Source organism: Podarcis cretensis (assembly GCF_951804945.1).
Source record: "Podarcis cretensis genome assembly, chromosome: 9".
NCBI lineage: Eukaryota > Metazoa > Chordata > Lepidosauria > Squamata > Lacertidae > Podarcis > Podarcis cretensis.
The window spans coordinates 33,915,583-33,939,065 of record NC_137178.1 but is presented as its reverse complement, the minus strand read 5'-3'; the positions used below and the strand labels follow the sequence as shown (position 1 = coordinate 33,939,065).

General features: G+C 39.5%; 1 protein-coding gene across 9 annotated transcripts in view; it reads right to left on the bottom strand.

Annotated features, from left to right (window-relative positions):
• Window positions 1–23,483, bottom strand: part of PCDH10 (protocadherin 10) — a 55,075-nt gene that overhangs the window by 8,000 nt on the left and 23,592 nt on the right. For 2 of the 9 annotated variants that reach the window (XM_079989422.1, XM_079989426.1), the window contains 2 exons: window positions 6,251–6,272; window positions 3,243–3,318 (listed from right to left, as the gene is read on the bottom strand). The exons of 2 other annotated variants lie outside the window; for them this stretch is intronic. In XM_079989422.1, the coding sequence (XP_079845548.1) occupies window positions 3,276–3,318; window positions 6,251–6,272 (65 nt within the window). In that variant the 3' untranslated portion in view covers window positions 3,243–3,275. Of the gene's footprint in view, window positions 1–3,242; window positions 3,319–6,250; window positions 6,273–19,786; window positions 20,966–23,483 lie in introns of those variants that run through there. 5 more of the 9 variants (XM_079989423.1, XM_079989427.1, XM_079989424.1 and 2 more) reach the window with 3 other exon arrangements.

Below are 23,483 nucleotides of genomic sequence, written 5' to 3'. Positions count from 1 at the left end.
CAGCAGTGTCATGACAATGCTGAATATCCCTTTCCAGAGGGCACTATCAATTAAAAACCAATTTAAACACTCATTAGAGTATGCAGTTATTAAACTAACAGACTGTAGGCCTACTTGATCAGATCCTGGGACAACAATTCCTGAACTCACTTAATCCTCTGGAATTTAACAAAGTTAGCATGTAATCCAAGGGTGAAGACTGTGACTCTACAAATATTGCTGAAGTCACATCATCCCTGAGCACTGGGCATGCAGACTGGAGCTGATGGCAGTTATAGGTTCTCTATCCCTGTTATAAAACAATGCTTGCGTAGAGTTGGAAGACAGACAATAATCCCAACAAGAACACTCCCTTGACATCATGGGATGAAGATAATGTTAAAATGATCATGTGGACAAACAGCAGGGTCAGTATCACTTGAAGAGATGGGGGTGGAGTTCTGTATGGTTCAGAGAATGATTAAAAAGCTTCTGGAAACCAGCCTGACCATATGGATGGGGCCTGATTGTATGGGTCTTTCCAATGAAAATTGGTACCATGGAAGAAGAGACGGGCTGAAAGTCTCATGTAGTTGAACCCGGCCCACAAGGTTAGGGCATTTGAACATTCTGCCAGTCTGCAAGAGCTGCTTATAAATAAACAGCTCCTCTACAACTGGGAGAATCTCTAAACATTCAGAAACTCTGTGAATCCTGACAGTGTGAAACAGTATCTGATTTATTATCAAAGAGAGAGAGAGAGAGACAAAAAAAATATTATTTAGTTAAAAACCAGCATACTCTATTTAATACTACAAGTACCAATAGGGATAAAATAAAGTAAAACAAAAAGGTAAGTAAGTAAAATTGAAGGCTTAATAATTTAAAAGAGAGATAGGAAGTCTATATATATCCAGTAGGTAAGAGTGACTGATTTTATAGGCTGACGTGCAAAATTTTATGACTAATATTGTAATCTCTGGTTTTCCATCTTCTAGAAGTAATCTAGACAATTCCAAATTAGAACTTCTGGACACTCTTCTAAGCAATGTGGCAATAATCTTTCCACGAGCATCCTGGTAGTAGGGGCAGAGTAAAATGATATGGTCTTAATTACATGAATGTTCTTAATTACTTATGTGGTCTTAATTAATTACATGAATCACCAGTATCTGTATAAATCTGGTTAAAGGCAAGTAGAAGCTACACATGTGTTTTCATCTTGCATGTTTTTTTGCTGTGAACCACCCTGAGATATTCAGATGAAGGGTGGTATACAAATTAAATAAATAAAACAAATAAAAGTAAATGTAAGATATGGGGGAAATGTTAGTTTCAATTAGTGATGCTGCCAAAAGGTCATAAATGGGGAAAGGGAGTTGGGAATCAGTTCTCCCAGTTTTGGACATCTAATGCCAATAACAGACCAAGCCAATACCCCACCAACACCTGAAGTTTGCACTTAGCTCGTAATGGGCTTGCCTGTCATCATTTAAGCCAATAACTGCTGCCCATTTCTTTCTCTAACCAAGCTTACCAAATAATGCAGGGAAGGAATTGCATCTGAGTCTCCATGTTGGCCTTAATGGCTAATGCACCTACAGCCACCAGGAAGCAAGGGGGATGTAATTGCCTCTGTATCTTTAGCAGAAGTGTAATGAATGCACCTGGCCACGTCTGCACACCCATCCTGCAATACTGTGCAGGTTTGGTTTGGAAATGGAAGAGACAAGAGCAAAGGCTGTCTGGGTAGGGGTTAGTGGCAGAGAACTTCCTGGGTCCTGATGGTAATGAAGTCCAAATTAAGGTGTTTTAGTGAAATCCAGATTGAACTAAGTCTGGGGAAGCTTGCACATTGCTAACTACAACCACATGAAATGTAATACTTAGTGTGTTCAATATATCACTTTGCTTTTCATCAGTTAATGAATGATTACCGTATATATGTAAGCATCTGCACAAAAATCTTTGAAAAAGAAATATTATTACAAATAGTTTGAGAATGTCAAATCACAATAAAACAATTAACCAGTATTTCCTTACAATTGCAAGAAACAGATGTCAATGGTATGCATTTTGAATATTATCACTATCTCAAAACCAACTGGGTTCCAGGAAACATGATGTTTACCATTCATTTAGTTGCTGCATGTATACATAGGCAACAACTGCTAAATACTGGAGTATTTTGGCAGACAGAGCCATACACAGGCACAAAAAGCAATTTGGTTTTACTAAACCAATGAAGGATGCGTAGAGAGATTCACACAAGAAATGGAGTTGAAGTATGCACATTTAAATCCATTTAGACCAATGGGAATAAACTGGCATTCATCTAAGGATTTTGATTTACCTTTATCATCATAACCATCATAACAAACACCACCACCCCTGCAGATCTTGGGGATTCATGGAGAAGAGATTCTTAGACATAAGCTGTTGTAAGAAAAGTCCCTTTTCAGTCTAATCAATATTGATTTTTTTTCCTCGAGTAATAACACACTTCTGCTGGGATTTTATTTTCCTTTTTGCTTGGTCTCTGAGGACTCTCTGTTTGCCTGTGGCTTCCATATAAGTAAAAATGCTCTTTGGAATCTTGATTAAACTGCCTAAATTTAACTGCCTAAATTTATATATATATAAATATGATGCATGTTCATCTGTTGTAAACTCCTTCACTGCTTCAGTATTTTGGCCATCAATGGGATGATACTGAACCGTTATTTATATTAAAAAAACAAACAAACACTTGTATTTAAATTCTTCCAGTTTTGGAAATTCAGCAGTTCAGAGTACAACGATGCCTCTATCTGACCGTTTCTAAATCACCTCATAAAAAAATAATTCTGCCGTTTTCAAAACTCTTAATTCACCATACAACGAAAGTTAGCCAATATCCTGCTGAATTAATTCCTTTCCACAAAATTTAAGAGAGCTTTTTTCCACTCCAAACTTCAAGTGGAAGAATATGACCAGCCTCAAAGGTGGGGTCAGACCTAAATGTCTCACTTTCCAGCAGGCAAAGAAATGTGCCTGCACAAATATCTGTCTGAATCTGTATTATTATCCTTACTTTACAGTTGGGGAAATAGAGTCAGAGAGGTTATGTGGAAAGAAGGATTGCCATGTGGTTAAAGCAGGAGATATGAAGACAATATATCTGAGCTATTTCTGGCTTTGTCTTGAGATTGGGGGAGGAAATCATCACTAAACCTCTCTGTCCATGATTCCCCCATCTGTAAAATGAGAATAATAATGCTTACCTATCTCACAGAGGATCTGCTGGCCTTAAATCACTATTCTTTTATAATCCACTTTGAGATCCACAAATGGCAAGGCCTAGAGAGGCGGAAAGCATAACGGTTATTACAAGAGTTCGCATCAAAAATAAAGAATTCTAGCTCACACTATATTGAAGCTTTTTACAGTATCCTCATTATGGTTCACCGAAAGAGAATCAAGAGGATAGCTTTCTGTTTATCCCTTGAGTCTGATGCCTTTTTTTGCTTCATTTCTTATTATTAAATCATTAGCAAAGTTAAATAAAATTGCTACCATATTTGCACAACAAACTAGGTCCTGTAATATGTGTCTAGGGGGACAAGGGATTAACAATCAGTTACACAGAAGAAGCAGGAGGAGAAAAGGCTTTTTAAATCTGTTCAGGGGTTTTCTACCTTAACACATTTATTCCAAGAAGAGTTCGGATATTTTAAAGGCACAAATCACAGTATGGTATATAAAGCAGTTTCTATCCCAAAAGGAGATGGATTTTAAGAGCTACACAGAGAGGACAGGATGTAATATAATACAGCAACCACCAAAAAGCAAATGTATTTATAACAATGTATGCATTTATTTCTATGTATGTGAGAGTCTGTAAAAAGGCAATGACAATATGGATAGGAGAAAACTAATGAATCCCATTATCAACAAAGAAATGGGGAACCCTACTTTTTATTTAAATGCTTGTATATAGTGATCTGCCAGATTAAAGCTCCATCCCTAGGTACTTACTGGATGTAAGCTTCATTGAACATAGTAGCTGTTCAGATGTTTGGCCATGGCTCCATAAACCACGGTTTATGATGCATGACCACATGCCATGGCAGTATATTCCTCACTTTCTTTGATACAGAAATCCTAGCTTGCTTTGGACCAGAGTCACCCATTGCATCTGAATCAGGAAACTCTCATTTAATGTTGTTAAACAAATCAGATTTAGCAGGTCCTGCATGCAGCTTGTTCACAACCTGTGGTCCGGAGCTGTGATGCTTCACAAATAGACATTTAAATGTCTGGAAAAATAGCCATAGGGATTATTTGATGGAAATTGGCAAGAGAAAAATGCAGCCCAGCTTATGGTAAATGGCAGCTTGTGGTTGTCCTCATCTCAGTAAGTTAGATCAGGGAAAGGCAGAAGATTCTTCCTGCCTTTGTAGAGTTTTCATACAGCCCATGTTCTAAGCACAGCATGTACAAAAATCAGCTGCTGCAGCTCAAGGGAGTCTATGACTCACAATTAAGTATTTATTCCTGTTCAGATCTGACAGTGCAGTGATGGAGTATTTGGGTCATCCTTTGGGGGCTCCTGGCTGATACTAGCAGGAAAGAACATTGCAACCATCTCTTCCAAACACTGAAGCAGACAACTTGCTACTTGTGCGGAGCCAGCAGCCGACAAGCAGCAGAGAAAGGCTGCTTCAAACCATATTTAAGATCAAATAAAGAGCACATTTCTTTTTTGAAAATGTTGAAAATGTACAATGGTAAAAGGAAAAGTTAAGCTCCTTTGTACATTCAGGAGTCCTAGGGGACTTGTACCCAGGCTAGGGAGAAGCATATTCAATTGTGAATCCAGGGGAAGGACTTTTGAAGAAATCTCAGTGTATTGAAACCCTAAGGATTTTGCAACAAATGGCAAAACCCCCATATCCCATAGCCAATGTCCATTTAAAGTGGGGCCATAATGTCCTCTGGAAAGGCAGATCTGCTGGTCACACAAGGGGCTCTCTCTTTCTGGCATTTTCCTTATATGGCAAACTTGGGGAGAAACATTTCATTTTTGGAAGACACGCTGTCTGTAGTGTTGTGTGTTTTTTTAACACCTGAGCTTTTAAAGCATCACACAGCATTATGGAGGCCCCCACTTCAGTTCATGGCACCTAGGAGAGATCTTGCTTCAGTTCAAATAAGTCCCAGAACTGTCTTAAATAGCCCACTTTGGTTCAGGATCTGTCAGAATCCAATGCACTCCAGATCCCATCCCAAAACAGATCAGGGCAAAGATAGAGAGTGAGTGATGTAACTTGGAAGACGTAACCTCTACTTCACAAAACACTAGAAGCAGCAGCCATTCCACAAATTCACTCTTCATTTCTCTTCAAAAGCAGCACAAAGGAAAGCAGTCCAGCCATTTTAAAAGCATTCTGTAGCCAGACACAACAAGACAAGACAAGACCACCCTTTAAGAGAGCATGCAAAAATGTGGAAATGTTTATAACAATAGAGGAATTTTGTCAGCTAAAGGAGCACAGTTCCAAATGTTCCAAAAAAAGACATTTTGCTATCATGTGTTAGGAACACCAGAAGCTGCCTTACAGTGAGGCAGATCATTGGTTCATTTAGTTCAATATTGTCTACACTGACCAGCAGTGACTCTAGGATTTCAGGCAAGAGTCACTCCCAGTTGTACCTGGAGACTGAATCTAGGAAGCATGTTCTATCACTGAGCTATTGACCTACATGATGCAAGCGGACAGCCAAATTTTCTTGAATGCCAGTGGTGGTCTCTATAGAATAGATTTCTAGGACAACTGATTTCTATTTTTTAAAAAAAGATTCAGGAGCTGATGTCACAGATATTTCAAAAGAGACATACAAAGGATCTCCTGAGATCTGCATATGGCAGGGATTGTTTTATAGAGACAAGAGAATATTCTAAATTGTCTTGGATGCTTTAACATACAAACAAACTGCATAGAAGAGCAGCTTGTGTATACTATGTAAGTGCTATGAAGTCAAAACTTGGATAATCTCCTCAAATGTGGAGCAATGGCAGAATGGGACTGCGCAAAACAGTGGGATAAACTTAAGGAGGGTTTGGACACCCTGGTCTAATAAAAAGAAATCCTATGGACGTTTTAAGACCTGACAGCAAACCATACAGCATGCAAACAGCCTGCAGAACACTCATTCCCTTACTCCACAAGGTGGAAATGGACCTGGAAAGGATGGAGGAACATGGGATAATTAAGGAAATCAAGCCTACCTTGTGGTGTGCACCAAAGTTCCTAGTCATCGGGGGAGAGGTGGAAAAAAGAAGAAGATCTGTATTGATCTTTAAAAGCTGAATGAAGACGCACTCTAATAAAAAAATATGTACTTCCAACACTAGTATCTTTCCCAAAAGTGACAGGAATAAAAATATTTGTCAATTTGGATACCTCAAGTGATTTCTGGCAAATACTTTTGACAAACAAGAGTGCTAAATTGATTACATTCATCACACTCTTTTTGAAGGCTTGCCATTTGGAACAACAAACGCTTCCAAAAATTTTCAAAGAAAGGTGGCAAAACTCCTTAAGAGATTTAAAAGGAGCAATTGCCCCACGGATGGGATCCTAATACATGGCACATCAATGGAAGACTATGACAAAATCCTGGCAATTGTTTAGAATTAGATGCATGAATCCTAGCTAGGAGAAACACGTTATTTTGCAAGATGAAAGAAGAGTCTATACCAAAGCTGTGCTTACAGGTACCATATAGGGTAGGCTAGTTTTGAACATCTATCCTTTTAAGAGATTTCTGCCACCATCTCTTCTCTGCATAGATTCAGCAGACAGGAACCCCTGGATGGTCAAAAGAGGTGAAAAGGAATAGGGGGATCATATTCCATCTTTGAGATGTTTAGCTTGAGTGGCAAACAGGTGGGCTCAACCAATTAGATGAGCACCATGTGGCCAGAAAGGAACTCTTGGCACCTTGTGGGGAGCTAGCAAATGAGGTCAAAAAGGTGTTAATTAAAAGGAGATTGCTCAGGCTATTCCCTGGTACTCTGACATATCAAAGGAGCTCTCATATCAAAGGAGGTCATTTATTTGAAAGTGTCAAGAAATACATGCGTCTACAACAGCACTGACTCATAAAACCTTTCTAGGAATGGAAAACTCATTAGGCCATTATTCGCAAGCCATCTCAACAGAGGACTAGCCACCAATCTATTACTGAAATGTGTAGCATCCTAGTTTTTGAACCAGATCAGGAAATCTAAAGGAAACAACCTCCAAGTATGTTCCAGGATTTATTCAAGCAAATACTTTCAACATCATTTGGTGGGGAAGCAGGATATACATTTAAGAAACAAATAAATAAAGTCATGAAGTCTCAAAACACAAGAAGACACTTAAAAAGTCATTCTGCGCCAATCAAACACCAGTTCTTTTTTCCATCTAGCTGTTAACAGTGCTACTCAGAAGCACAGCATTATGAAATCTACTACTAAATCTGTGTCTATTGTTTCCTTGCAGTTTAGTAAACAGTCTGTCCTAAACAGACTCACTTTGTTTGCTAGTACCATTTGGACAGGGAAATATCCAATACCTAATTTTGGGACTACAGATGATCGCTCTTAGCTACAGCAATAAGGCCAGACTGTAAGCAAAACCTAACCTTACATTTCAGTACCTGAAAACAGCAAAGTACCCAAGCCAGCTAAGTTAGTTTGGCAGTTGAGACAGCAAACACCATAAACTGCCAAGGCATGGTGCACCTTGCCTGAAGTTAACACCTTCCTGAAGCTACGCAGGACTGGGTCTGGTCAGTGCCTGGGTGGGTGACCTCCTGGGAGCAACATGTACACCACCTTGGGTTCCATGAAGAAAGGATTCATAAATGGAAAAATAAATATAAAGTGAAATATTAAAATAATGAAACAATATAATAATCAATCAATAACAAATTTCTGTGTTTCATGTCGCAAGAAAACAACTGCCTGAGACAGTAGCCTCACTATGGTAACATTCACACCATCAGAACCTCTCCATTATCTAACTAGAGTTCCTAGGGTCCCTTGGGGAAATCCGTAACTGTTAGAGTGGTACAAGAGTGATTTAAACGTATGATGTGGATGTGACCTTTGCCTAAAGGTAGTGCTGCCTCTGTCTGTTGATACCATTTCCATCCAAACAGAAACCTCAGCATTAGTCATTATGTGCTTTACAACTAAAGCACCAAGCAATCAATGGCCCAGTACATTACTGTTTCCCAGCATGATGTCCTCTGCTATTGGGTACCTGCTTTCCAAATAGATTTTAAAATCAGCTACCCCCAACATCACAGACAAACAGACTCCCATTAGTGTTATGATGTGGGAATGGAAAATAAAATAATACTAGCTACTTATTTCTCTCGGGAAAGTAAAGCATACCATGACGAAGGGCGAGATACCTGTAAGAAGGCGATGCAGAGACTCACTTGTCTCCAAAATAAAAAATGAATGGCCAGAATCCAAAGACCTGTCCAGGCTTTCACAGGCAGAGAAGCTGTTTCCCTTTTGAAGACCACTCGATGAAATGATGTGGCTCAAGATGCATCAAAACATCTCTTCTGATTTTTTGTAAATATACTTTAGGTGTCTTACTTTAGGGCATGCCAAGATGAACAGTCAGATGAGTGGCATCTACTCTTCAACTTGTTTGTGTACTGGAGTAACTTTCTCGATCGCCCAGAACCCCAACCCAGGGGGTGGGGGCCTGCAGTGGAGAATGGAAGGAAGTAGGATGCTATCAACGTGGATGGTTGTAAAAGAGGGTTAGATAAAATCAAGGAGGACAAGGCTATCAATGGCTCCTAGCCATAATGGCTACACTCTACCTCCACTGGCAGAGGCAGCATGCCCCTGAATATCAGCTGCTGGGAATTACAGGTGGGCAGAGAACTGTTGTGCTCATGTCCAGCTTATAGGCTTCCCACAGACATTTAGAACAGGATGCTTGACGAGGTGGGCCACTGGCCTCATTCAGCAGATTTGTCTTAGGTTCTTGTGTTCTTGTCATTGCAGGCTATGGATGACTGCTGAGCACTTGAAAAATTATGTATTCTCTTTAAGACTACTTTCCCAAAATAAAAACAGATATGCTGACAACTGGTGATGCTGGAATACGTATACAATGTCAGTCCTTATAGCAACATTATTCAGTGTTTGAAAAGCAGCTAAATGTAGCAGTGAAGAGCCATTTGAAGCCTTTTCTTACCGTGACCCCTATGTGCACTGTCACAATGCTAGTTATTTAACAGTACATTTCCTGCTACAGTTCAAATGAAGAGCAGGAAGGAAATTCCACTTTGGGGCTCATGCTCTGAAGACAAGGGTGAAGTTAAAAATAGGCATGTTGCCACACTTTGCAGAAATGGTTTTATATGTTTTTTGGGGAGCCCTGAAACACACAAAAGCACAAAGCAAATTAGCAGAAAAATGAAGCCTGATGAGGAAAGGAACGAGAAAGGAATCAAGGATGGCTGCATGATGTCAAACACCGCAAGATCAGAGCTGACTATATGCATACACGCTAACCATGAGATCTGTTGTTGTGCAGCAGATAGAGTGTAAGACTTAAGACTGGAGAGACATAAGTTCAAATTCTTGGTTCACTGAGTTACTGGCAGCATAGAGAAATACTAGATAGAGAAGGCAAAGAAGAGCCTTTAGAAATATGCAATAGGAAAACCTCTCAGGCTGTGATCCTGGATGAACTGAAATATTAAATACCGAAGAAAATTCTTAGTTTTCATCTGGTAAGGCATGAATTGTATGCGTATTGAAGAAGAAGCTATGACACATTTCAGTTTAAATGTATTCATAAATGCTAATGCATACTGGAATGTGAACTCTCCTCCGCCTCTCCCCCCATCTACCCACATATATTGAGGTGCACTGTAGATGTGGATGGATGTGCACTGTTTCATAAAATGTATTAATAAATCAATAATGCATGTGAGTTTTTAGGTAACTAGCCCTAGGAAGCATAAACACACACTTCATATACGGTTCTGTGGGCATGCTGGAATTAGTATATTAACAGTTTTCAATGCCTTCCACATTTCGTTTCTTCTTCTTAAAATGGATGTGAAGTATAAGCTGTTAAGGTAAGGTGCCATGTCTTAAAATATACTCCAAATATGGCTTACATTGCCTCAACATTCTAACAAAAAGTAATTTTGAGCAGTTCTGCAGCTCTGGATTTTAATATTAATTTGTTTTTTTTTAAACTAGCTTCCAATCTGTTGTGTTTTTTTTAATCTGCTTGTACTTGATTGTTCTATTGTTTTCACTGTGGTTCTGATATTACATGGTATTTTACATTGATTTTTCTCCCCATTATATTGATTAGTACTGTCTTCTCATTATGTCGATTAGTACCAGAGAAGGAATAACCGTTGGGAGGAGCACAGAGAGAAGAAACGACATTTGCACCATTAGTAGCAAACCTGGATGCCTTCCTCTGCCCCACCTGTACTAAAAAACATCTCTCTCCCAATCAGTCTCTACAGCCACAGAAGGCACTGTAACTCCTCAATAGTTTGACTTTTTCATTGTCTCCTGTGAAAGATGGATGCCAACAACTGTGTACTTTGTTATTAGCTGCTTTGGGAATTTTTAATGTCTCTGCATATAACATTTTGTAAGGCCATTTTAAATGTGCATTAGTGAGATTATTTCCTTCATCAAAAGCTTTGGTTTTGTTTGTTTGTTTTGAAAAAAACAACTTTGAGAATTAATATTCTGCAGTTCAGTCGTGAAACACATGCTTTTGTAAGCAAAAGGTAACAGATCTCCTGACATCTCTAGTGGAAAAGACTCCTGTTTGAGAGCCACTGTCAGTACTGAGATAGTTGGTCCAAGGTAGCATCCTATGTTCCTCTGAGCATGTGAGCTATCCATATAACCAATACTCCTTGCCATCACCTATACTCAAGTTTTCTAGCATTCAAGGCACCTACATGGCTCTGTCTGTTACACACCATTGGCATAGCATAGGGTTCAAACTAAGTATTTGATAAATGTACAGCATGCAGCTATTTTTTCTTATTTAATTATAGGTAGCGGGGACTGAACAATGACAAACCTAGACAGCATCTTAAAAAGCAGAGACATCACCTTGCCGATAAAGGTCCGTATAGTTAAAGCTATGGTTTTCCCAGTAGTGATGTATGGAAGTGAGAGCTGGACCATAAAGAAGGCTGATCGCTGAAGAATTGATGCTTTTGAATTATGGTGCTGGAGGAGACTCTTGAGAGTCCCATGGACTGCAAGAAGATCAAACCTATCCATTCTGAAGGAAATCAGCCCTGAGTGCTCACTGGAAGGACAGATCCTGAAGCTGAAGCTCCAATACCTCATGAGAAGAGAAGACTCCCTGGAAAAGATCCTGATGTTGGGAAAGATGGAGGGCACAAGTAGAAGGGGACGACAGAGGACAAGATGGTTGGACAGTGTTCTCGAAATTACCAGCATGAGTTTGACCAAACTGTGGGAGGCAAGAGAAAGCAGAAGCGCCTGGTGTGCTCTGGTCCATGGGGTCATGAAGAGTTGGACACGACTAAACGACTAAACAACAACAACAAAGTGGGGACTGAGATACTTACTGAAAAGGCTGCATATGGGAAGGGAGGATATTGCATCCTTCCTCTGTGTTATTGGAGTTAAACTCTTTACCCACCTAAACAGTTAGGAGTCTTAAAAGAAAAGGACCCCACTGACACAAAGGGGAGCATTATTCTTAAGGCCCCTAGCTATGTGTAGGGGGTGGAGGTTCACTCTAATCATGCTGAGGTGGTGAGATATAAGCCGTACCTCCCTAGGAGCTGCCTTCCCCATAAGGGTTGACCCACCGTGTCTGTAATTAAGAAAAAAACTAGGTGCTTAGCAGCGGCATGCTACATGTCTAGCAAACATCTAGTTTGTCACATGGCTTCCAGAGTAGCTGAGAATAAAGTCCAAGAGTCACATAGGAAACTCTAAAGTAAGCCAGCAATGCTCACCCTGACATGTACAATTATTTATAAGCTGTGTAAAAATCAAATGAGAGATGTGAGCATCAGCTCTTTGGGTTGTGCAATAAAACAACGATTGCAGTAATTGCTGTTTTCTCCCCCTTTGCAACAAACATCCTTGCTTTCATCTATATAAATATATAAATACAACAGATCATTTCATCTCTATTCAGTGTACCAGTGGTTTTGTCCATACTCAAGAGGTCAAAAAAAAATAAAGTGAAAAAGTACATCCAAAAGCTATCTTGCCCCCAGCAGGAATAAAACCCTGTCCTTCATCTTGCTGCATGTAAGTGCATGTGTAATATTGCTGCCCAAATCAACTCAAATCCATTTTGGTGACACTGATACAAACATAAGCAGGGATGCAAAAGGCACTGATGGACATAGCACTAACCATTCAGAGCTTTTTATCCATCAAAATGACTTTGATGCTGATGCTGTTACCTCCACCATCAAAATGGGGCAGATGGCTCATCTAAATGCAAATAGGTCACTTTTTCTGTCAGAGCATATTTGTGGATACTGGACCAGCAATCAAGTGAATTTGCTAAAAAGGGTTATGAACCAAATTCTGCAGACAGACAGACAGACTGTTTTGTCAATTCCAGCACAGAATACGTCCTAGCAGTCTAGATGAGTCTGGTAGTCTAGGTTATTCAGGCTATCTAGTAGAATTCTGATAAGAGGACAAAAAGTCCTCTTTATGTTAGCCTTTTTGTAAGAACTACATTCTGGGGCTAAAATCTAATCTACACTTACCTGCAACTAAGCATCACCGAACTTGCTACCAAGTTAATATTCATTGGTCTATGCTGTTCATATGCATTCATTTCAAACACTTAATACCACTGATTTACCTTAGGAGAGCTCTTGACAATTAAGCAAGCATTTAATGTTTAGAATATAAGTGTGTGTGTGTGTGTGTGAATACACACACGCACAGTCATACCTCTGGTTGCATTCGCTTCATGTTGTGGATTTTCAGGTTGCAAATGCGAGCACGCCAGAAGCAATCTGCGCACTTCGCACATGCACAGAAGTGCTCTATGGTGCTTTGCGTATGCACAGTAGCGGCACTCTACTTCTGGACTTTTTGGGGTGCGAATGGCACCCCAAAATGGGTCGCATTCGTAAGTAGAGGTACCACTGTATGTATGTGTGTATGTGTTGTATGTGTGTGCATATATATATATATATATGAATGAGACAAATCTGATCCTGATATTCCAGATGCAGCATAAAATGTTAGGTTTTTTATGGTCAGTAGTGTGAAGTAATGTACTTCAACCTATCCCTAAATTTTCAACACGCGGGGGTTGGAAAAAGTTGTGTAAAGAAATACATAAACAATTATCCTGACCATGCTACACATTCCATAAAGAACACCGCAAACTCAACAGTATATTGCAAATAATTACTGCAAACTGATATATTACTGTACATTTGTATTTGAAATGTAGCCTCTGATGTTGATTATCTTGTGACAGCTATCCCATGCTTTCAGAGGCTTTAACTGATTATTCAGTGCTTCTGCTGTGGTGACTTCTTTAAGCACATATTAGCACATATTCAAGATCTCTCTAACTAGCAGCAACATTTAACTAATTGCCAAGCTTGCATATAACTGCTCAAAATACCTGCTAAAAGAAAAGCTTAAAGAAACTTTCTAGAAGTGAGATAAATGTGACTGCAATTAACATGGAGTGCAATCTTATGAATATAGACCTAAGTCCCACTAAGTTTGATGGGGCTTACTCTCAGATAGGTGGGCATAGGATTGAAATCAAAATGTATTAGCATAGCTTTTCTACATCTTCATGTAGCATCATCCCTATCCTTTTCCTGAATGCAGATCTTCCACTCTATTCCCCCAGTGTAAACAACACAGGTTATATGCAACCAACCTGCACAACCTTCACCACATCCTCATGTTCCCAGATCCTATAATCCCATGTCCTACCATCTCAGCAGTCTGTCCAGCAGGGGTGATGCATCTTATTTTTCTGCCTGGGATAAAACAAGCACCACTTCTGCAGCCTCCCTTACCTGGATTGCAATGCCTGTGAAACAGTGATGACGATGATGTATTCTTACAAAATTTTGTGAGACCTTGTGCGAGTTCTCATGAAATTTCTGCCACCCAAGGCAGCTGCTTCACATTGACTCATGGGCAGACCAGCCCTGCTGTCCAGATTTCAAGCCAACATGCCTGCATGACACTTTCCCTTCTGGGCCCTTGAGATTTTTCACTTCAGTCTACCTTCTCTCACTGAAGATGCCAAAGGACATACTACTACAGTTCTCCCCCTTGGAATTATCAGTCCATCACATATTAGGGAGGGGACACAAGCCCTCATTACTTATAAAGCTGTTGCTATTAATAATATTATTGACTTGGCTCACAAAATTGACTCAGACTTACAACACAGTATGAACATGAAAACAAACAAATAAAAACTTTAAAAATTCATGCATATAAATAAAAGATGGGTTTTACAGGACCTGCCTATTAAAAGAGGCCACAAATACTCCAAAACATGCACTAAATTGTGTTTAGAGTTCCTGCTTGTGACCCATGACACACATTGCAGCTACTAAGCACCCTCTTCAACTTCTGCCAGTTATGAAGCCACCATCCTACCATATTCTTCTTTATAAATCCTCCAATTGGGGCTACATGGTGACCGTCTTACATTTTTATGTATATAGGGATACACATATACAATATAAAACTCCAGTTTGTACAATAAACATGTCATCATCTCTGCTTTATTTCTTTTATGCCATTTATTAAATGTAGATTATTTCAGTCAAAGCACACAAATATTTGCCACAAGGATGCAGAAGAATGTTGAGACACCAATGAAACCAGTATTTCTTTAGCCTCCATTGCCATGGGCAGATGAAAAAAATGGCCCTCCAGCTATTCCATCTAGTCAATCTAAGGTGGTGATCCGGAAGGGTCCAACCAGGGCCAACAGTATGCTGATGTGGTTAACTAGCAGACTCAAGGGAGCTAATAGAGGAAAGAAGGCTTCCTTCAGAAAATGGAAGTCATGTCCAAATGAAAAAATGTATACAAATTTTAGCAAAAGAAATGTAAGCAGTCAATGAGGGAAAAGAAAGAAAGAAAGAAAGAAAGAAAGAAAGAAAGAAAGAAATCTAAATACATTAAAGCAGGAAATTGGCTAAGGATGTGGTTGGACCTTTGGATGACAAGGCAGTTGAAAGAGGAAAGGTTAACTCACATCCCTGCCCCACCAACTGCTCACTCTGTCACATAGGAGTAAGACCACCTACAAGCAATAACTCATGGAAAGTGTCCTTGTCCTTGTCACATCCAAAAGAAGCAACCCAAAGGGGTGCCATTCCCTTCAGAGTTGATCCTCTGGACCTGGGTTGTCAGTGGGTATTCTCCAAATAGACTTGTATCCTGGAAATCATCTACAGCAATGGAAGTTCTTCCTCTTCATGTGTAGGGCTAGCTCGCCAAACCATCTGATTACTCCACCAAACTGTTCTCCAGATGCAGTAGAAAAGTTCTGGAAAAACTAACATTCATAGCCATCTCCTGTCCAGCCATAGTCCTGCTACTGTTACCTATATTCTTAAAGTAAACCCCACTGCATTTTACAATGGAAATGCGACGTTTTCCTTGCAGCACTAAGTTTGCCACTCAGTAACAGTGAAAATATATCCCAAAGGGTTAGCTGAATAATATATGCACATCAAAAGACGAGTCTCTCATTTTTTCCTATATTTTGCTGGATATTGGCATGGATCCAACATACCATTGCAGTCGTGCCAGAGAAGATCGAAACATACCCTCCAACATTTCTCAGATCTCTCCCCCTCCCCACAAGCACACACACATCTGGCCACATAAAAATCCTCCCCCAGACAATCTGAAGCGTCAATAGACATTCAGGTGCAGCTTTGCAGGGATACATGGACTACAGTGCTATAAAAACCCAATGTGATAAAAGTCTTAACAAATCAATTCTCACCCTTTTCAATTCTCAACTTAAAATACAATTTCTCAAATAAACATTAACACTTGGTGGGAATGAAATGAAAAAGCAAAGAGTAGATCTACATATTTGGGGAAAACATGTGCACTCCTCCAAGAACAGTAACCAATTTAAAATGCAACTGGTACTGATGGTTTCAGTGATTTCAATGCATTTAAAAAATCCCTGTGCATGGAAAGTTAACCTGGCTAGGAGAATGTTTCAGCAAATCCTTCTGTCTAGCACCCAAGTTTTATTCATGCTTCAAGTTCCTTTTTTCTTCTTTTAATCTGCAGGAAACATCAACCCTGTTCAGACATGGTGCCTGAAAGATGTATATGCCAGCCCTTCTTGCAATACTCCTGCCTGACCTTCCCATACAGTGGTACCTCAGGTTACAGATGCTTCAGGTTACAGACGCTTCAGGTTACAGACTCCACTAACCCAGAAATAGTACCTTGGGTTAAGAACTTTGCTTCAGGATGAGAACAGAAATCTCGCGGTTGTGGCGCGGCAGCAGCAGGAGGCTCCATTAGAGGTACCTCAGGTTAAGAACAGTTTCAGGTAAAGAACAGACATCTGGAACAAATTAAGTTCTTAACCAGAGGTACCACTGCACTATGACGAAGTTTGAAGGCTCCCATACTCAACACAAGATGGGACCTGCATGCACTCTTTTCTTAAAGGTACAAAATGAGTTCACATATCCACAATGATGCTTTCAATCCATGCTGGCTGTTATTTATTACAGCACAGATCTTCAGATAACAGCATTATCATAATCCAGCCAGTGTTTCCTTAGACTTCTGCACATTTGAGTTACTCGTCCTTATTTTCTTCTTCTTTTTTTGTGTCACTTCTTTATCCGCTTTGGTCTTTGATTTTGTGTTCAAAAGCAAAGCAATTATATCGTGTTTTGAAGTGCTATCCTATCAAATTTCAGCCCGTCCTTCTAATTTATCAAGATTATAGAGTACTTAATTGCATTCCGCAAAAGATTTGCAATCCTTTCCAAGCTTGTATTGTTTAAATATGTGATTAGCATACTCTTCACTGCAATGTCTAAGTCACTGATGAGTCATATTATGCCTGAAATAGGCCACTTGTTATCCTCTTCATCGCTGACACTAGGCCATCATAACAACAATTAGTGTGCTTTGTTACCGCAAGCTATATTTCTGAGCTCTTGTTTTATTTAACTACAAAAAGGTACTGACACAATGACTTTGATTTGGAATTGGGCAAACTTAATGCTGTAGATTTCTGTGCCCCACACAGGTAGGCCTAACAAAATGTTTACTGCCTCCCGGGTATAAGATGGCAAAAGGGGCCAGACAGCTCTGATTCTTTGTTAAAGGACAGGCTACTACAAATATAAACAACTCAATTCTTTTTATAATTTATTATTTAAAGGCAGTTTACATAAAAGAAATCAATTCATTTTGCTTCTTGTAAAATCACAAATGAGGAAAAGAGGGTACTGAGTACCAAGAAGGAAAGGAAAACATAGCCACCTGGCATATTTAAGCCATTTACTGTACATTCTGTCCAAGCAAAATTCTGCTAAATACATTAAATTCTGTACTAAATTAAGAAATGATGGGCCAAATATCTCTGCAGCACCTGCCATGTGCAGGTTGTAGCTAGCTAAGTCTCTGTGTTTGCTTGGGAAACTTGGCAGGCTAAAACTGTGGTAAAATATTTATTAAATTTATATCCCACCCTTCCACTCAAAGGAATGCAGGAAGAGGCCCATCCCTCCTTCCGTTACCTGGTATTTGTTGGTTTAACAATAATGATGCAATTACTAATCACATAATTAATGCAACACAAGGTGCTTGGTATTTTAAAATTTTACCTGAGGGCAACTTTCACCTTTGGCCAGCTTTGCATGGGTCACTTGCTAACTATGGGTTGGGGGACACACACAGAGAGGCATATAGCCTCTCCTCTCTTTTTCTGATCCATGCAGATAAACTGCAGATGGGACAACTGTCTCCACCCTGCTCATCATATGGTCAATCTGATGACTGAGGAGGGGACAATTTGCATCTCCATTAGAATCCCCAAGTGCTGTGTCTTCTTTGACTTTTTGTGCCAGTTTCTGCTCAAATTGGTATGTTCTGGGTGGGTGGGTGAAAAAAAGTGCTTGGTGTGCCAGATCAGAGCCAGGAATTTACCACATTAAATGCAATGTATAGTATGCTATGTGAAATTGTCAGTTGGTGCAGAACATGGTAGCTGGAGTGCTAACTCATTCAACACTTGGGAGGCCCCTATTACAACAGCTGAGTTGGCTTCTGGACAACTTCTGGGGACATGCTGAAGTGTTGAATAGTAGTAGTAATAGTAGTTATTAATTAAATTTGTATAATGCCATTCATTGAAAGATCCCCAGGGCGGTTCACAATAGAAAAACATAAAATGAGAATACAAAAATACACAATGCAACAAAAACAAAAACAAACCAATAACCCCCCTCCCAAAAACACATTCAAACAGTCCCTCCTGCCTTTTAATTAGATTCTGCTTTAGTTCCTAATGTATTCCAGATAGATTGATTAAAAATGTTTTGCTGTGGAATCACAGAAATGGAGGGAATCCAGTAGTCCTCCTAGTCTATCTCATTGCAAGATGAAGGAAATCCAGAGCTAGAGAGCATTCCCAGCAAATGGCTGCACAGTCTCCATTTGCATTTTCCTTTCAAGAGAGCCCACCACTTCCCTCAGTAATCTGCTTCCATCATTGAACTTCTCTTACCATTTCTCCTAGTAATCAACTGAAAACCATCCTCCTGTAAATTCAGTCCACTGAATCTAGTCCTTTCCCCTGAGGCAGCAGCAAAAAACCCATTTGACTTCACCTAGGTATGACAGCCTTTCAGGTATTTGAAGATTGATATCTGTTGAAGCTGGATGGACAGATCCTGAAGCTGAGGCTCCAATACTTTGGCCACCTCATGAGAAGAGAAGACTCCCTGGAAGAGACCCTGACGTTGGGAAAGATTGAGGGCACAAGGAGAAGGAGACGACAGAGGACGAGATGGTTGGACAGTGTTCTTGAAGCTACAAATATGAGTCTGACCAAACTGTGGGAGGCAGTGAAAGACAGGAGTGCCTGGTGTGCTCTGGTACATGGGGTCACAAAGAGTCAGACGTGACTAAATGACTAAATAAAAATCTGTTGCAGCCAGCAGAGAGAGGCATGGCCATACACCTGACCTTCCCACAGCAGGGTCGCTACAGCTTAGCAAGAGGGAGAGAGAAATGGGTGCAGTCGTAGGTTTATTGAGAGTGCCGGATCGGCTTGGCTGATGTGCCCACACAGTACAGACTTCTCCACCACCTCACTCCAGCAAGCTGCTGCTGCGTAGTCAACTTTGCCTTTCTCTCTCCCCACCCCTCACCTCTCCTGGTCTTCTCTTCTTCATGCTAAACCTATGCAGTTCCTTCCATTTCCCCCTCACAGAAACAAAGTTGCTTTGAGAATTTTCTGCTTTAAAATAAATCAAAACGCCAGTTCAAGTATGCAAATATGTTTGCCAAGAAACTGCAATGTGTGTGAATATTTAATTCCAATTATGGGAAGCAGTTGCTCATGATACAAGCCAGGTGGGTGGATAGGGCACAAAATGTATCTTTGGTTGTGACAATGTCCATGAACGTACCCCAGATCTAAAATACATTTAACTCAAGCACAATCGCCTGCATAACATGCTCATCACAACAGCCCACATGTCAGTCATGAGAGTGAGGCTTTAATGTGGATCAGAAGCAAGCCACAGAGTAGAAAATGCATGGTAGATGAATGACAAATGTAATGCATGTTAAACCTAACAACTTTGCTATATTGAAGACTTTAGTCCTGACTTATTCATGTTCTTCATTATATAATGTAGCACTTAACTATTTTCGTTCTTACTAAAATAGCGTCGGCAGTCATTTAGGTAGATAAGCTTCATTTTCTCCTTTTTAGTTTTGACACTACATACATCCTTTTCCATTTTTCTCTACGGGTGCATAAATTAAATACACACTTATGGCAAAGTGAATGTTATTTTCATTTGTGCTTTTAACCCCACAGATAAATCTTCTGCTTCACATTTCGAGAAGGCTGCTCTCAATCACTATGCCTCAAATATTATTGTGTGTTCCCCACCACTACCTTTCCACAGATGAGCACTAGCATAGCACTATATGATTTACTGCAGAACATTATTAACCAAAACTAACACAAGTATTTTATATGGTGATTACATAAGAAACTGACTTTTACATGGTTAGACTATTTGCCCATTTGGCTGAGCATTGATTAATACAGCCTTTGCCAAACTGGTGCCCTGCAGCAGTTTTTGTCTACAACTCCCATCAGCTCCAAGAAGCCCAACTGGCTGAGCTGAGGGAAGTTTTAGTCCAAACCATCTGTGGGCACCAGCGTGACAAAGCCTGGTCTAATTTGACTGGCAGCAGCTTTTCAGGTTCTTCCAGAGATCTTTCACATTTATTGCTGTCTGATCCTTAAAAACAAAAACAAACGGAATGCCAGGAATTTAACCTATGCAAAGTACATGTTCTACCACTATGATAACATCCCTTGCTAATTAAGTTTGTGTAACTATTATCTTTGGTATAAAAATGAAATCTAGTTTTGAATAACAGAAACCAGGAGGAAGAAGGTTTGGATTCAGATTTAGGACAACTAAATCTCTTTGATTACAAATCATAACCCATTCACAGTATTTTTTTCTCTCAACCGATTTGTCCAATGCAAGCTTGTATTCCTATGCATGCATAAACAGGGGCCTCTCCAAGAGCTAGTTTAATTCTCTGCTCTTCATACGGTTGCTTCTTCTGCAGGACGAAGGTAGTTGAAAGGAAGTCTTCTTAAATGAAGGTGGATGTTTTGGAACCAGGGACCTTAAGATATTAGTGGCAGAGTATTAGGAAAAACATAATAAATTAAACAAATTAAAAATATGATACCTAGAAAATATTGCCGAGAGATAAATTAACTACTAACAGCTGGGTTTCCTCCCTATCATACAGATCCAAAAACAAGAAAAACATTGCAACAGGAAGCTCTACTGTACACCTCCTTGAGATCAATGGATTTCATACTCCATGGAAGGTGTTCCAAGCAGAAAGGACAAATAAAGATGGCATTTATGGGGTTGGGGAATGCTCAGTAAGAATCAGTAATGCTAATGCTTAAAAATTTCTAGCTGTGTACCCTGTTAACTCATGTTCTCCCAAATTAAGAGCAACTATTCCATATCCTAGTTAAGATCTCCACTACTTGAATTATAGTAAATGAAATCATTATGACAGCCTCATTTTAGTACTATCTCAAAACTGTGGTGCAGTGCCATTTTTCAGTAAGATATATACCTGAAATTCCGAAAAACAACCATAACAATCCATAATATGCTAAAATCATTCTTGCCAATTTACAGAGGTGATGGCAAGCTGTCAGACCACGAGTTATGGAGAATGTGGAAGCTGGCATGCTATTTTGTGATATTTCTGGTTTGCCTAATACTGTTGCTAATTTTCAGTTTCTTTGTGCAGCTAAATGGTTTCTTGAGCACATATATAATTTTTCCACCTCTGGTGATAAACTAACATTATCTATTCTTGGGTTTGCAAAGAAGCTTATAGTCGTTGTGGTTGAAAGTACTACGCAAATGGCACTGAATCATCTCTGTCCTTGGTGCATTTTATAGAGACATCATACTACAAAGTTCTCTTCAACATCTTTACCACACAAAGCAGCTCCTGCAATAGCTGCATAAAATACCTGCTTTGTCAATCATATATTTAAAACTAAAAAAGTGGATATATTCCCCTTCCTGTTTTTCTTGTTCTTTTTAAGCAGAATGCAAAATATTCATGGAATAAATATTATTTATATGTAATTTTATTCCCAAAATGAAGTTAATTTTTGAGGATATTTCAACATAACTATTTCCTCACTGCCCATTATTCCAATCATCCCATTGCTATGGCCCTCTGAGAGGGCAAGTAGCTGCTTCCTTAAGATTACTAACAAGAGATAAAATATGAGATAGAAAATCTTTTCGTAGATTAAAAAAGTTTAATAAATGATTTTTACAAGATCACATTATTACAACCCATAAAAATGAACAACAACACTAGTTTGGTATGGGGAAAAAAATTTCAATTTGTTTGGTTGGTTTTTTTGAAAAAAAGATTAGTTTATTTATTTAAAAGCAGTGATTTTTTAGAACTGCAGGCAGTCCTATGCATGTTTATTGAGAAGAACATATCAGCATGGCCAGTGGGGCTTGCTTCTGCTAGGTATGGTATGTATAGAATTATAGGTTTAATATCTCAAAATGCAGGTGGACTAAATGTGGGAAATTCTGCACATAGTATATCTGGCATAGTAAAAGGTCTCTTTTACATCCTGATATGGTCCAGACACTTACTGTACATGAGTTGTTATTTTGAAAGCTTGTCTTCTCAAAAGTTTTTTTCTGACCATGCCATTATCCATGGCCAAATTACAGGCTGCGGTTATAACATCTGAATTATGTGGTTTCGTCTGAGTAGCATAATAATCCCACTGAAGTCAGCAAGGGTTTGGTTCAAATACAGAGGATCTTTAAATAAAAGCCCTGTGTGGATTCTGCTTGTTGCCATCACAAATTATAAAATACTTTCTTCATCCTCACTTTTAACTGTAGCCTCTTTAACTGCAGAGGGGCACTGACCTTCAGGAGTGACTTTCAAAACGTGGCGGCTGCGAGATGGGCTATCTGGAAAGACTCAGCCTATGCTTAACTCAAAATTCCCCAACCTGGTGCCCGCCACTATTTTGGACTGCAACTGAAATCACTCCTGACCAATGGCCATGCTAGCTAGGTATAGTTCAACAACACCTGGAGTGCAACCTTTCCTATCTCTTCAGCTGGAGAAGAAGAAGAAAGGCTTTTCAATATATGATTACATTCTACCTGACTTGAACAGACCAGAGCCAAGGCTGTATCAAATACTTAGCATCAGCTCCTCATCTCAAGTTTTATAGGCAGATGCCAACTTGAGTCTAATAAAACGCCCTTTGGTCACTTTTCCCAAAGGCTGGACAAGCAACCTAAAAACCTTTTTTAAGCCAGCTATCGATCAGCACATCTAGTCTCAAGTCTTTGCCATGATTAATTATCTCTTTTAGTGACTGTAGAAAGTCCCATTCAATAGGACTTGCCTCTGAGGTAGTTCACAGAACTTCCGTTTAGGTCTCAGTCCAATCTTAGAATCTCATTACTTGGTTTTTGACTCTTTAATATCATTAAATAACTCCAAAAGAATAAATATCACATTTGCTCTTTTTTTAAGGCTCCAGACAGGAGAGCTTCATAACCCTAGCTGGAGATGTTGGAACTGATTGCACACCACTGAGCTACAGAGCTTCCGC